The 16,046-nt window shown below is 40.6% G+C and overlaps 1 protein-coding gene across 3 annotated transcripts in view; it reads right to left on the reverse strand.

The window, feature by feature from the left end:
• The window catches only part of acap3a (ArfGAP with coiled-coil, ankyrin repeat and PH domains 3a), a 63,344-nt gene that overhangs the window by 12,165 nt on the left and 35,133 nt on the right, over positions 1-16,046 (reverse strand). For all 3 annotated transcript variants that reach the window (XM_031845829.1, XM_031845830.1, XM_031845828.1), the window contains exons 5-12: positions 11,035-11,093; positions 10,473-10,656; positions 8,806-8,850; positions 8,592-8,687; positions 7,928-8,002; positions 6,129-6,140; positions 858-970; positions 167-218 (exon numbers count right to left, since the gene is read on the reverse strand). In XM_031845829.1, the coding sequence (XP_031701689.1) occupies positions 167-218; positions 858-970; positions 6,129-6,140; positions 7,928-8,002; positions 8,592-8,687; positions 8,806-8,850; positions 10,473-10,656; positions 11,035-11,093 (636 nt within the window). The remainder of the gene's footprint in view (positions 1-166; positions 219-857; positions 971-6,128; positions 6,141-7,927; positions 8,003-8,591; positions 8,688-8,805; positions 8,851-10,472; positions 10,657-11,034; positions 11,094-16,046) is intronic.

Below are 16,046 nucleotides of genomic sequence, written 5' to 3' on the forward strand. Positions count from 1 at the left end.
GCAGAAATGTCTTGACACGGCATCGGGTGAGTGCTGATGAAATTCAGAGAAGACCCCCATAACGTTAAAAAACATTCAAGCCTTCCTTCCATTAAAGTTGCACTTAACCTCTTAAAGCCCACTTTACCCCGGGGAAAGCACACAGCTTCAATATATATGGACTTGCCTTGAGCTTCTTCTGATAGACCAGCTGACTGTTCTGTATGGAGAACCACCGTCTAGAGAGCGACAGGGAGGAAGATAAATAAATCAGCATAGATGGATATCCTTCCAATCTTTAAGGGAGCAAAGGTGAATCGATGGGTTTAGCTGTTGGCAACACAACATCATGACCATGTGAGAATTGATTACATCGCTTCACATCACAGCACCACGAAACCTCCCGAACCTGCCGGTGAATGAGAAACTGAGGAAAATGCTGATAGTATACATTCTTATATATACTATATTACATTGCATTGTATAGCTTGTATCAATAATATAACAATAATACTACAATATTGCGGTAATACTGTAAAATGTAACATTTTAAACAAATGGTAACCTCTTCCATTTCTACTATATTTAAAAAAAGATGTTACTGTATAGTATATACTGTATATATTTCACTGAGTTATGACTCGAAAACGAGACACAGATAAACAAATCATCTACCAAATTCCTCAATTTCTATTTTTTATTTATTTCATTCAATAAAGTCTTATATTTTTGTATTAGGACAATGCTACATAGTTTTTTGTGAGTTGTTTATGCTATGTAACTTATAAAAACTGCTGTGATACTGTAAGTGTTCTTCCATCAATGTCCTGTGTATACTACAGTGATTACATTGCAGTACATTAAGATTTATTTTTTACCTGTTCCAAGTCTTAAAGGCATTGCTGGCCCTCTTGAACAAGTAGCCCTCCATCACCACACCGTTAGGAGAATCCACATTGAACTCCACCTTAGAGTCGTCATACGAAAAGTCCTGAAAGAGAAGAGAAAGAGAGACATAAGACCCCTAAGTTAACCCTGGCTGTCATAGAAAAGGCTGACACACCAGCTTATCGTTGGCAGGATGCTATTCAAACCTTTTAATTGTCAAACAGGAAACAAATCCCTTTTCTGCAGTGAGGAGGTTGCACGTGTGCTGTTCCTGGAATACCAGTAGCATTGAATGTGACTGTACTGTACATACAGTCCATTAAACAACCAAATCATGCACTGTGCGATCATGTAGAAACCGTCACGTGTTAGTCCACGTATGCATGGGAGATGCATGTCATTTTCCTGCGTGGCACACTGTGGCATTTGCTAACTCAACAGATGCTAGTGTGATGCAACTTATTACATAAACAGAGTATGATTCATGGGAAATTAGCCTCCAACCTTTTCTTGACTTACAACATGACAGATGGCACTTTAATGCAAGCTAATAGAAAGTGGTACACAGGTATTAGAGCAGTCATTCCTAAATGAATAGGTTTTTGTGAAGCACAAAAAACAGCAGTGTTTTGATGTATAGGAAGGGAAGTATGACAATATGTCTAATTAGCTATATCTTAAAGGTGATATAATATAATAATATGCAGTAGGGACAGAACATTAAGTTATCCAAAGTTCTATTGAAACATCACATGCATGCAGCCCTGAGAAAATGCAGAGATATATCAGAACATAATAAAAGAAGTACCCGAGAATATTTGAAAGTCTCTGCTGGAGTGACCCAAATAAAAACAGAATTTCATTTACTCTCCTGTTTCATAACAGGGTGTGTGTGTGTACACGCAGCAGCACACCATTAACTCCTTATTTAATGTTTGAATGACAGAACGACTCGTTGCTCTCCACTATAATCATCATTTTAACTTGTGTACATGTGGAAAAAAAGGGTTGAATTTCAGCACACATGAGAGACAACGTTGTAGTCTTGTTCCTTCGTCAATAATCAAAATGAAAATGTGTAACAGGATGTACGCTAAATATACTTAAGTCAAAGTTTGTAACAACCAATTAAAAAGGGGGACCAAATCTAAAAACACCACTTCAATAATCAATAAAACCATCCTTAAAATGAGACAAACAACACGTCAGAAACCACTGAATACAAATGAAAGAAGATAAAGATTTTTTTTAACTATAACATTAGATGGGTAATGCCAAATAAGATATTTCTTTCAACAACAAAAATGGATAGAAAAAGTGGCAAAGGGTGGCAAAAAAAAGAGTCTAAATATCACAACCCAGCCGTGAATATCTTCATAACGAAGACAACAATAAATCAATATCTGTTATAGAAATATGAAGTACAATAATCTAATACTGCACAAAATATGCAGGAATTCAACATTTTTGTCTACATGACTGCATTTCCCTGTGCACCTATCCACCAGTGTGCATTAGATAACACTTCATTTAAAATGTACACATGCGTCATTGAGCATTACACCTGGGACCTCCAAACATTTTCAGATTTTAATGAGAGCGACTGGCCTGAGGGAAAGTTGCTTGGGAGTAAGTTGCGGTAGCAGTACAACTACACCTAGAATAAAGTTGAATATTATGATAACCAAATGAGAGTAATAAACAGCCAATTTAATGCAAACCAACCCACCAAACTGCGGTCCCACCGGCAAAAGATCTTCATTTTGAAACGTTTAGCGCGTTCCAACAACATTGAAAAGCACGAAAAAGGCGTATAAGTATATAAAAATAGGCTCCAAAAAACCAGATGTCTCAGAGTAGAAGCATGCCTGCCATCACTCTCTCACAGCGGAGGTCAACGAATCTTGTCGCTGCAGTGCAGTGCGTAATTCCAGCACTGACATGTGTGCCCTCCACTAGAGCCACCTGCCTTCTTCCGCCCTGTGAGCCTCGAGGATTAGGACAAATTACCATACAGCTGCCAATGTGTCCGTGGCAGGGTGCTGAGGAAGAATAGTGGACTACACTACGTGGTACTGTAGCTGCTCTCGACCCAAACACAAGCAGGCTGCGTTGACACTTCTGCGTCTGGGTCTGCTTCAGTTTTACAACTCCCTAAACACACCTCCCCTCCCGCTGTTGAAGGAGGGCGTTTCAGTCCCCTGGTGACCCAGAGGGAATCTATGTGGCAGGCTGCCCAGACCACCAAACAAACACCACTTAGTGCTTGATTTACCATCTCATGTCTACTCACAAGTGCAACGCGAGTTTCAAATCTGTCGGTATAGTCAATGCAGCTTACCTTCAGCTGTCAGATGCCTCTCTTCTCTGAATACAACATCACAAACATGCGAGGCAACACTCAAAACAAGATGCGCACTGGGTGGTACTCTGCAATCTCTCAAGCCCACGACAAAGACCATCTATTTTTAATGATGCAACGTCACACAGACAGAAAATGAACATCGGTGAATTATTGAGCAGGCTGGGAAACAGCGATTTCCAAAATGTTTGGAAGCAAGTAAGCAAGTTGTTGTGTGTGTGGAGCAGCGGAAACGCTGGATGACGCAGACATGTCCCGATGCTTCATCCGCCTGCAATAGAGTACTTAGGTCGACCTACAGGCTATTGCTGCAGAGCGCCAACGGCAAACGGTGAACCCAGTTGGTAGCACCGATCGCTCAGTCTGCTGCGATGTGTTTGTTTATCGTCTGCAGGATTCTTCTGTGTCTCATTATCACAGCAAGCTCTCTCTACAAGACACGGCTTTGCGCTTTCGTGCCGAACATACCTGCCTGACATCTGCTGAGCAGTCTTCAACTAATCCTCAACAGACCCGGTTGACATTACTATACAATTACAGAAAGCCGCAAACAGTTCATTTCAAGTATTAGACATTGATCATAAGAGGCAACAAACAGTCCAGAGTCTTCTGTGATTGATTCAACAACAAACAGCCCAAACTGTGGAGATCAGAGAGCCTCAAGTTAATGCTTCACCTCCTCAACTCCTTGAGCACGCCAGCGTCCAGGCTGTAGCGGGCTCACTTACTGTATAGAGCTGGAGTGAAGGTACTGATCTCATATGAAATCGGTACCAACCATGTCATGCTGTAGCTTGTCGGGAAAAAGGCTAAATATGCTCAGATCTGTTAGGATAGATTTTGTCGAGGGAAGAAACCGGCATGGCCAATTTCACAGGTGTCCCTGGACCTCTCACCTCAAAATATGTGAATCAAATAGGTTCTATGGGAACCCACGAGTCTCCCCTTTACAGACATGCCCACTTTATGATAATCCCATGCAGTTTGGGCTTGAATGTGTTATTACCGCCTATTCTAAATATGGTGTATGCATACTGGTGTCCCTAAACCGTCTTGGAATTGCATAAATTAGATATGACTGGAAAGCTAAGACTCTTGTGGATCCAGTGAGCCCAATTGTAGAGTTCAAATTCAAGTGTGATGATGTTATTCCCCAATGTAGCCATTTCACACAGTGAGGCAATTTGTTTAAACATCACTGTATAAAATGACATCTAACACACATGACATCTAATATAATCAAAGCCTTATGAAACTTTCCAACCACGCAATCGCTGAAAAATGCTACTCTTGCAGAAATCTTCAAATAATGTATTGGGTAGTATTTTGGAGGGGTTTTGATTTTTCTCAGTTCTCAAGTATGGAAATTATTATAACTATTTTACAGACAAACCCATTAATCAAGAAAATAATATGCCGATTAATTGATAATGAAAATATTTATTAGTTGCAGCCCTAAATCTTTTTAAACTCTTTTTATATATACTTAAATTTTGAATGTACATCTAATTGTGTACTGTATGTGCCTTCTACTATATATCTCCTGGATGTTTACATCTGTTGCTGTCCATCATAAAAACTACCATCCAAACAAACATATTAAATCATGTTTTTACTACAACATCTATCTGGAGTTTCAAGCGGTAGAAATTAATCAAATGGGGGGCAGCATGTAGCATTGTGCTGGTGATGTAAAGGTAGGAATATAGAATAGCAGGAGGAGTCGACTGCTTTGAACAGGACTTCTCCATTAAATCTGAGGTTAAAAATGAATGGCGCTGGCATTTCGATGTTTGCTGCTGCACTGTGCACAGATCCAGCAGCAGTGACAGCTGGAGCACTTTAACTCCCTTCCTGCTCTCCTGGTTTCTTGCCTGTACTGAGAAAAGACTGCCCCCTCTGCCCTGTGTAAGTTTACACAAGGCTTATTGCACATGCTCGATGTGATGGAGAAGAAAAGAAACAAGAGAAAAAAAATCTGAAGAATAACAGAGTAGGCCACGCTGTTCTAAAAGCAGCGGTGAATAAAGAACAACAAATGCAATGACATGTCACAATTTTGTGCATGAATAAATCTAAAATCTGTCCTGTAATATACCAGATTTAGACAGTGAACATATAGAATGAAAGCAACAATTACATTGTCATCTAGTTCAGGACACGGCAATTATCCCTATTCAATAGGCAGAGGGCGAAGAAGTACTCGGATCAAGAAAAGTAGCAATACCATAGTGTAGAAATACTCTGTTACAAGGAAAAGTCCTACAATCAAAATCTTCTTTAAGTAAAAGCACAAAAGTATTAGTATCAAAATATACCTAAAAGTACTTATAGGAAGTAGTCTCTCACACACACTACTGGATTATAATTATTGATGCATTAATACATTTCTCACTATTTTAATGGATCATTTTAAGAACTTGATATACTACCAGGTGGCTTAATCCATAATAATATATCAGAATTCATTAGTTGATCTATATTTTGTATTAATTATCTAAACCTCCGAAGTAACTAATGTTGTAAAATAAATGGAGTGGAGTAGAAATACAGAGTAGCATAAAATGAAAATACTCAAGTAAAGTACAACTACCTGAATATTGTAAAAGTACAATGCTTGAGTATTAGTTACTCTCAGGCCAGTGGCAATAGGCGATGTAACAGACGTTGCTCAAACAAAGACCTGTGTTTCTAATTGTTCTTCTATAAATGATTCAGGATTTACTTCAGCTTGCCCTCGAGGGCTTTTAAAGTCCGACTACATCTTGAAGAATACTTCAAAGGGTTTTGTAAATGCCCTGCGCTAACACAGTGGGCTCTGCTGCACCGTCCCGTCCCCCAACACGCTAAACCAGAGATGAAATTCAGACGACGAGAAAACAAATGTAGGAGTACTCACCTGCATGAGGGTCTGAGAGGAGATGGTGGCAATGAAAACATACGAGCACAAGAAGAGAAAAATACAGCATTAGAACCACCAGGCTAGTTTAGGTGGAGGTAATACAATAATCTTGCAGCTTCAGCTTCACCTCTGATTATCCTCCTTACTGGTCTACCAGCAATGAAGCTGCCCACAATAAAAAGAAATCACCCACCACCACCACAATATATTCTTACCATTCAGATTAGAATGTAGCTTCAACTCCCTGACCTTGTATATTTACAACCACAGTACACGTCCCTTGGTGATGGATGGTGCATGATGCTCAGTGTCTAACAGCTCTGACAAAAACAGATCAATAACGAGGCCCCACATGTGACCCGGCCCTTCCCCGTGGCTCTATCCACGGCACAGACCGCAGAGCCTGGAGGGAGAGTGCTGACCGGAGCTGTCTGACAGATGGTCACTGATCCTGGGGTACACAGGAGCCAGACACTGGCCCGCTGGAAATGAGGCTTTCTGAATTATTAACTAACAAGATATCAGACAGGGAGTGCACCCTACATGTATTTATCCACGCACCAAGAGATAATATACCCATAGAGCCTATTTTAATCCATCCAATAGTTTAGATATTTCACTAAAAACTAAAAAAAATTGGGGAAAGAAATGAAGTCATGGTAGTGCACAAAAAAATAGGAGGATCCCCAAAGTCAGAGGGATTCATTTAAACCATGCGGTCAGCACTTTACTGGACTAACAGCACAGTGAGGCTCCTGCTCATCAGACAAACAGAAGATAATGTGCTGACCATCTACAGCAGACAACAGTGGGATTAATATCTCTTAAAAGCACTTAATTCCACCTGATTTTAATGCTTAAATCAATGCCTGGACTTTGTTAGGGGGATTAATCAAACACTTCCCAGCTGCCCAGGTCTAATCCCTCCCCAGTCACAACAGATGCACTGGGCCAAGTGGCAGACTGGATCTTGGAGGTGAGATGTAAGCCCATTAACGGTCTGTTAGATTCTCAGTTAACGGCTCAGTATCAACCTGCCAAGAAGTAGCGTCAGGTAAAAAAAAAAAAAAAATGCACACTGAACAAAAAAAGTAGAGTTGTGCTGACAATGGTCCTATGCCTGAAACCTTTGTCTCACTTTTTGCACATGCGGTAAATGGATTATTTTTGCATCTGAAGAGCCTACTCTGCTTTTCATCCTATGAGCAAGAGAATGCTGAAGCTATATCAGGGTCTCAGCAGGAGTCTCTAAATTAAATTTAAACCTTTTAAACACCTTTTTAACACCATATAGAATGCAATCTAAGGCCTGTCAAATCGGACAAATTATGAAAGTATGATGGAAAACCAATCGGGAAAATATGCTCTGGAAATAATTATTTTATTCAGTAATTCACAAAAGTATGTAAGAGTAATTCCTAATGATGTAATTAATTAAATAAACACAACATGCACTGGGATTAGCGGCAGAAAATAGATGGATTTAGAAATAAAAAAATAATATTTTAGTAAAACTGACACTTCCTAGTTACTGCAGCTAGCTGTAGGGACGGTGTTTGCTACAGATCTGATGTTGCACAATACGCTCTCGCAACAATCTCACTTTTAGTTAATAGGTATATAACAACTCTTGACAGCACGCAGTAGGATACAAATACATGTTATAACTAACATCACAGCCTGCAGCGTTTTTTAAACCAATCCTCTTGAAGATCTCAGATACCCTGCAATTTTTTGGTATAATTCTTTACAATTCTTAATTGACTGATCGAAAAAGAAAAAAAGCAGGAACTCACCCTCTGCTGTATGGTTGCATGTTTATGCTCCATTTCCCTCTTCTCCATGGCTGAATCAATCACCAGCTGATCCAGCTGAAAGTCACAGATACAAAAGAAGAAAAACAACTTCAGTGTTTCTGAAGGGACATCCAGCCAAATGTACATCCTGTGAAACTCTCCATTTCAAGGTGATACTGATATATAGTACAGTACAGTGACTACTACTGATATATAGTAGTAGTAAAGGCAGCGCCAGAGAGGTAACAAGTGATTCAGAGAAGCTGACTGCAACAGTTTCCACTTGCAAACACAGGCTTAGCCTCCAATAACATGTTAGGTCAGTGTTTGGTAATGAAGCATCGATTCTCCTGCAGCCGACAACCTGCTGTGACAAACAATTTAGTCCACAATAACATGTTTGTGCACTAATAAAATATCGGTTTGAACTCTAATGGATCCTTTTTATTGAATGCGAAGAGGACGCTTTATATTCGGTACAATACACCTAAAATCAGATCAAAACTCCTACGTATCAATCAACGAGCGGAAAAACGCAAATGACACATTACGCAACTGCGTCTCGTCGATAGTTCAAAGGAGGATCAAACCGGTTCAGATGGAGACAGAGCGCATGGGGACGTGACAGAGCTCAGCTGAGTGCTGATGAAGATGCTTCACTCACCTCAGTAGCCAGTTTCTTCATGTACGGGTTGATCTCATCCAGCAGGTTGTAGCCCTGCTGGAACAGCGAGTACTGGGCGTGCATGAATGACAGCATCTGGGTGGGACAGAGGCAGTTTTTTTTTTTTACATTATGAAGTGCTACAACGCTGCAGGTGACTCTTTTTTTGTGGAGCATATTGTAAAGATGCAGGTGTTTGTGTGTGTTGACTCACAGCATCTAGGATGTCAAATTTCTTCTTCGCCTGCAGGACATTGATCTGCAAAAAAAAAAAAAAGACAGACATGCATTTCTAAATGTAAATAATAGATCAGACTGTCTGTTGTAGTCTGAGTATTGATTATTGATAATAATTGTTGATTATTATTATTAATGTATATCCACAACAATACAGGCTCATGAGATAACTCCCTCCAGTGGACAATATTTGTCCTTTCACAACACCAAGCTTAATTTGAGTTATCTCGGACAAAGACAAAGTACTGTAGTTAAAGTACTGTACACATTTGAGGTACTTGTACTTAACTTGAGACACCTTTAGCTCCTTTGCAAGTCAAGATTTCTGAACACAAAACATTCACAGAGCTTATAAAATATAATGTCTTCTAATAATGTTGAGGTTTGGACTGTTGGTTGGACGTAAACATTGTGAAGGTGTCACTTTGAACTCTGGGTAAATGTGACAGCATTTCTCACCTTTTTTTCAGAATGTTTACAAACCAAACAACAAATCAATTAATGGAGAAAATAACATGAAGACATTATGTTGTTTTCTGAACGGCCTGCTGAGCTATCGTTAACATGACGGAGCCGTCAACTCAAGTAGAGACAACATCACTAGTACTTTGTGAGACTAATTTAATGTTTCTCTCAATTTGGGCTTAAAAAAAAACAAAATATGAAAGGGAGAGAACGAATGGACAAGCAATCACATTTTCATTATTAAGCGGCAACAATATTTTTTCTCTGTCCGTCTGGCATTTCATGAGTTAAAGCCTTTGCGTGTACATCTTAAACAACGCAACCCTAAATAACATTTTGTGCTACATTTAAGAGGTCACGTATACATATAGCACATCTCCCTACAGCTTTGATCTTTTCTGCCTTGAGACACTTTCAATCAAGACTCAAAAGGGTAACGTGTCTGAGAGCAGTGAGAGAAAGCTGCCAGCAGACAGAATGAAGAACAGAAAAGAGGGCACGGCCATCACACTGAATCAGCCTCTTTGTTCCCCCCGCGGGCGGTCATGGGTAGGAGGTTACAACTTGTAGGCTAAATAAACTGCATGCTGCATATGAACAGATGAACAGAGAGGAGAATGTGTCACACAGGAAGACGGACGGACGCAGACATCACTGCAGGGCTACGTCACGGCCATTCCCCCGATTGTACAGGCAGGATGAGTCTGTCTAGTAGTGAGACTGTAAACAAATTCATTTGAAGGATATGAAAATATTTGATCATCCAACTGTTTTACAGTAATGTTCACCCCTCCTCCCATCGCAGACCTTTCACCTGACGGACACGATTTTCCACGAACCTCACACTATTTTGAAACAGGTATCAACACTTTCACAGGAGGTGGAACAACACATCGTATGAACTAGTTCTGTTTGAGCGTAACCCAATCTTGGCTCATAGTCCTCAGACTAATCCAGGAGTTTTACATTCACTACTCAGACATTAAGTGTGTTGTCACCACATTTGTTTCCGCAGTGCTGGATAAAAGCTTGGCTTTTGTTGATCAGGTGTTATTTCTATCTCATGATCCAATATTGAAGCCCGCTACTTTGGTGACTGGACAGCTGACGCAAAACTAAGGAGTTGAAGTTCGGGATCGTCGTATTCTCAAACAAGGATTCACAGAGACGTTGTCTAACCTGTAGTACGTAGTCCAGAGCGAGGTGACGGAAACACTTGCGAGTGATGCTGAGAGTGCCGCCGGCCTCTTCCACCTCGTGAGGCTTGTTCTTCGGCGCCTGAGCATTCTTCACCTGAGCTATTTCCATATCCTCACGCACCCTGTCAAAGTGCTTCTTGGTCTCCTTGAACTTCCGCACATCCCTAAAAGACACAGTTAGGAAGTGAGACGTCAGTAACTGTACACTGAATCACAAAGCAAACTACTGTTCAGCTCAGAAGAATTTAGGATTTTGGGATATTTAGCACCACCACAAAGTCAATATGAGGTCACAGGTAGCCGTGAGGTTACACTGCATTGTTTATGATCCGTCTGTGACAACAGATCCTGGCTGGCAAGGGTTGTACTCTGTTTAATATTTAAAAAATACCAAAAAGGCTTTCGGGGGTAACAAGGGTACATCTGCTCTTTAAAGGTTCAGGACCTTATGTTTTTTTTATAAATGTGTTGAATATTTTAAACATCTGAAAGTTCTGCGGGGGATACCCGACTGAAGCGCCGTAACTTGTAAGTTTACTCACTCTTTCACAAAGTTGTGCAACTGCTGCTTCACAGACCGCTGAGCTTGATCAAACAGGATCTGAAACAGATGAAAAGAAGGGATTAACATCATTAAGATTAACGTCTTAATGATTTTGAAACACATGAAGATTTTTGTATAACCCTTAGGAGAAATGGTTTTCATTCATATATAAGCTAGAGCTAAAACAATTAGTCCATTACTCAGTTTTGAGTTATCTTTTGATGATAGATGTATTAGTTTTAATACATTTTTCAAGGATAATGCCAAATATTATGTCATCTTCCCAAATATAAGGAGATTGTATTTCTTTAGCTTCTGTCTTTAGCTTTTCCACAATTCTATAGAAAAAAATGATTAAGATTAATGAAGAATGCTGATTGCAGTGGAGTATTCTTACATTAATGTTTTGGTACTTTAAGTTCTTCAGTAAAGGATCTGAATACTTCTTCCACCACTGACCCAACAGTAATATCAAAATAACACCGGTCAAAAGAAGTCATTGATACTATCTTAAGTTAACACAGTAGTGATTTTTAATGTGACAAATAAAGAAGTTTCCTTAACTATTGTTTGAATATTACAATACAGCACAACACAAAGAAAAAAGAAAGCATGTTTTGTGCACAACCTAAAGCATTTTGCCATTTCTCATTCAAAGTGATACAACTTTTGGAGGGAAAACATTGTGCTACAGTCAAACCCTCAATGTATTTCTAACCAACAGAGGGCGACAAAGCACAATGCTTTTTCCACATGATGCACGCAAACGATGCAAATCAGCCTTTTAATGCCTGTTGGAATGGTGGCGGAATCCCACTCTGACTCAAACTACACCCGCTGCTACACAATAACACTCTCGCCTTCTTTTCTGTGTTTTACATTAAAAAGGTCCCTCCTCCTCTTTTTCGCCCTCTGAGCACATCCTCTGTGATCGCTCCTGCCATGCTGCTGCTGCTGCTGCTGCTGCTGCTGCTGCTAAATAGGTCACTCGGACAGAGAGGGAGGGAGGAAGTGAGTGAGAGTGAGGAGAGGCTTTTGGTACAATGTGACACTGCAGAGTCTGCATCCAAAGCAGACTCAAAGCAAACCCAAATTGTCAGAGCCCATGTGCTAAAACTGAGCAGCTAGATTGGTTAAGGGGTTTGCATCCTCATCCTGCCTGAATAATTGGATATACAACTGTGGGTGCGGATTAGAAGATTTGCAAGGATCCCATAAAACTAAGCTTATGGGTGTTTTAACTCGGGGATTACAAGCACTGATTATGAGTGAGACACTTCTCTATAGTTGCCACTGTAGGCGTTGTACAGAGGGAGCCACAAACCGGCATTACAAATATGTAGAGATGACTTGGAGTTGACCAGGCTTCAAAATAAAAATGAGGCTGAGATGGAAGTGGTCATCGTATTCCTGTCACCAAATCTAAAAGAGACGTGTTTGTTTTGATGGTGGGTTAAGGCTTCAGTTTACTGCTCTATAAACTCTCTGGGCCCAAATAAGTGTGAGAGTGGAACAACAAAGCAGCCCTCCCATCCTGTTTGTTGCTTCATCACATGGGAAACCATCCACTTTTACTGTATGTGAATAACCAGCAAAGGAATTGCTCAAATGCTGCACCAGACGCCGTCTTCTCCAACACACCAATAACACACTAACAGGTGAGCCAACCTTTGTAGTCAAGTAAATAAAGTGCTTTTAATGGCTTCTTGCAAAAGCGTCACATTCAAAGGCTGTTTGGCTGCAACGGGTTTGATTATGCACGCGTGGTCAATCTGTTCTCCTGAATGCAGTTTAAAAAGCGCAAGTGCAGTCTTGTGCCATCGAGGTACCATCAGGGCCAGCGGTGTGCAGAGGCCATAAACACTCGGGTGTAAGATTAGGTTGGGCACCGTGCAGACAGGAGTGAGGTGTATGGAGGCTCAATGTAAACCACAATATTTAAAAGTAGTCAAGTCAACAAGCACACAGATTGTGTGTGTGTGTGTGTGTGTGTGTGTGTGTGTGTGTGTGTGTGTGTGTGTGTGAGAGTGGTGGCAGGAAAACTGCTGTGAGACTTCCTGGCTCTGGGGGTAGTGCAGCCTGTAGCATTCCTGAGCGGCTTTAGTGGCAAGTTGACACCCTACTTTCATTGGCCAAGATGCCAGAGGTTGTCTCTGATGTTTACTCCCCCGACTGCAGGATGAACAATACACCACCTAAAGGTACCGTACACAATTTGCCTGAAGGAATATTGTTGGTTTGATGGCCCAGTAATTTGTGAAATATCTTTTTTATATTATATATTATGTACTGGATGAACTGCCATGAAAATAGGACATCCGTGGTCCCCAGAGGTTTGTTCTAAATGACTTTGGTGAGCCTTAACCTACCATCAATAGTTGCGTTATATACAAGTCTAAAACTGAGTGAAAACTGTTTTTGAGTGGTACCCTGTTTTGTTTGTATAATATTCACGTAGAAAGGACAAACACGCATACGCACAAGCACACAATAAGGAGACACACGCTCCCGTCTATGGTTTACAAGTGAAATACATAAGGATGAGCAGAATGAGAAGGAGAAATACATATTTCTATTGGCTATAATGACCCATGAGTCACGGTCTACATGATAGGCGGGTTAGCTAGTTCATGAGATCAATATATTGTTGTCAATAAGCTCCGCCTGTGACCTTTTTGTTTGGATTCAAAATCTGACTATCGTATGATCTTATTATCATATTTAACAGACAGGTCAACACATGCAATGTTGTTATGTGTTCGGACAAAGAAAACACTGTCAAACATGTTGTACCCAAGTAAGTAAGTTAGGAATATCTTGCACATCTTCGGCCTGTTATCAGAGCTGAGGAATGAGACGGCTACAAACACCCTCACAATGGACTACTGTACCAGTTTGCCTCTCATTCCACAGGCATGTCGGGACACAGACTGATCTAATGAAGGCAGTCAAGCAATAATCTTTAGCCAAATCGGTTGATCCGCGCACAGGAGTACACAACTCTCAAATCAGATAGAGAATGTCAAAGTGTGGGGGAATAAAAATGTTGTTTTGAAACTTTATATCCAGACAGTTTGACTGATCATACCTGAACAACCCTGTTTCATTCGGTCAGCCAGTCTTCTGCTGTGGCACGTTTGGTTAAAGAGCGTAAAAACATTTCTACTCTGCTTATTTTAAATCAAAGCAGAGAGTAAGCTGAAGTATACACTCAATGGCCACTTTATCGGTTGAATTTACAATCCTGGCAGCAACAGTTCTGAAAAGGGAAGCCACTGCACAAGTGCCTTAAGCGTACGTTCTTTCTAATATAAAATGCCCCTACTTCTCATTTGATCTATTACCATTGTAAACATGGGTTTATGGTCTCGGTAGCTAGTTTTCAAGTAGAACAATAGACCATAAAGCAGGGTATGCTTTTGGGCATGGCGACCTTGTGATTGACAGGTTTTGTAAAAATAGAATCCATGGTACCAAGTGTAAATGTAAATGTAAGGAGAAAAGTCCATGTAACACTAGAATAACTTGGAACATATAATGCCTTTCTTATTTATTTGTCTATTGTGTGGATGTCCATGCAATGCAGATCAAAGTGTCTGGCGAAAGGGCTTCAAGTCTAATCTTATTATTATCAAGACCAATGACCAGCTCTCAATATTAAGTATTTAAGGAACACAATTAACAACGAAGTGTTGGGGCAGACATAGCAGTGTTTACTTAAGTACCAGTTTCTCTGTCAGGCCACTGTAAAGACTTATCATTTTCATATATTTCTACTCTCTGAACAAAGGACGCAGTTGTAGTGTGTAAGGAATGAGAAGGATTGCAGCTGCAGACAGAAACAGCTTCCTGCTGTGTCTTTCTTTGTTTTCCAGTTTCCAAATATAACTGAGAGACACTAGCGCTGGCATCTCACATGGGAATACACTCATTCAGTATGCACAGCCTCCTGCAATGTAAGTGAAAATGTACTTGAAAATAATATGCAATTATAGCCTAGATTCCTCCATCCATCCACGCCTTCTCTCTACCTACTGCACATATAATCCTATCTATAATCCTATAGCAGCTCAGATGTTAAGTCTCTCTTTGCATCTCTGTGTCAGGCTCCTCTCATTGCTAATGGATGTTCGGAGAGTCAAACATAAGTCAATCATTTATTGAGTATTCATATGGAGGTTCATGCTTGAATTAAACAGAGCCTGTTCAAATCTTGGCCTGATTCTGGTGATGCTTCTGGTGAGGGAAAAGACGCACCGGCTCGGAGCTGAAGTAAAAAAAAAAAAAGGAGCAATACTTGGCTTCACCTTCATACAAACAGAGTGTGTTTGTTCTGTTGTGTGGTGCTAAACTGGCAAGAGAGAGCTGAGCGATAAGGAAACGGAGGGAAACGAGGGCCAAGACTCTTTCATACCTTTCTTGGATCTGCGCGTTTGCTCGTCTGAGCTCACGTCCTTGTACACGTTCACTTTATGCGTTTATTTTATGCGTCTTAAAAGGCATCCGAGGATGGCTGCAACAAGGGCAGTTAGCACTCAGCGGTCCCATTTGTACGGTGCCATTTCATATTGCATATGTAGTGGCAGCTGCATGACAGAAGCATGCAGGCAGAGGGACATCCGTCACAAGTAGCAGACATAACCATCATCATATCTTATTCATGGGAGCCCTGCTGGAGTCCCTTGGCTACTGGAGCGCCACACAGTTCAAAGCGAAGGGTGTCTTTCCTGATTAAAATAGGAATGTGTGAGAGATGTCAACATAAAATGTTAATAAGAGTCTTTAATATCAGTGGGTCACGAGGCTACGTTAAGGTCACATCGTTGGAAATATTATCATTTCCGTGAAATCTTTCGTCTCAGGGGAATTCTTTATCGCTTCAGTCTCACACTATTCTTACAACACACAGCCCTCCGGCTCCGCTTTGACATCAAACTAACAAAGAAAACCATTGAGAGACAATCATATTAATGTCCAGGCAGACTCTCGGCGCTAATGGACAGGAGAGCA

The sequence above is a fragment of the Anarrhichthys ocellatus genome, unplaced genomic scaffold, assembly GCF_004355925.1.
Source record: "Anarrhichthys ocellatus isolate YVR2014 unplaced genomic scaffold, GSC_Weel_1.0 scaffold5, whole genome shotgun sequence".
In the NCBI taxonomy this organism is placed as follows: Eukaryota; Metazoa; Chordata; class Actinopteri; order Perciformes; family Anarhichadidae; genus Anarrhichthys; species Anarrhichthys ocellatus.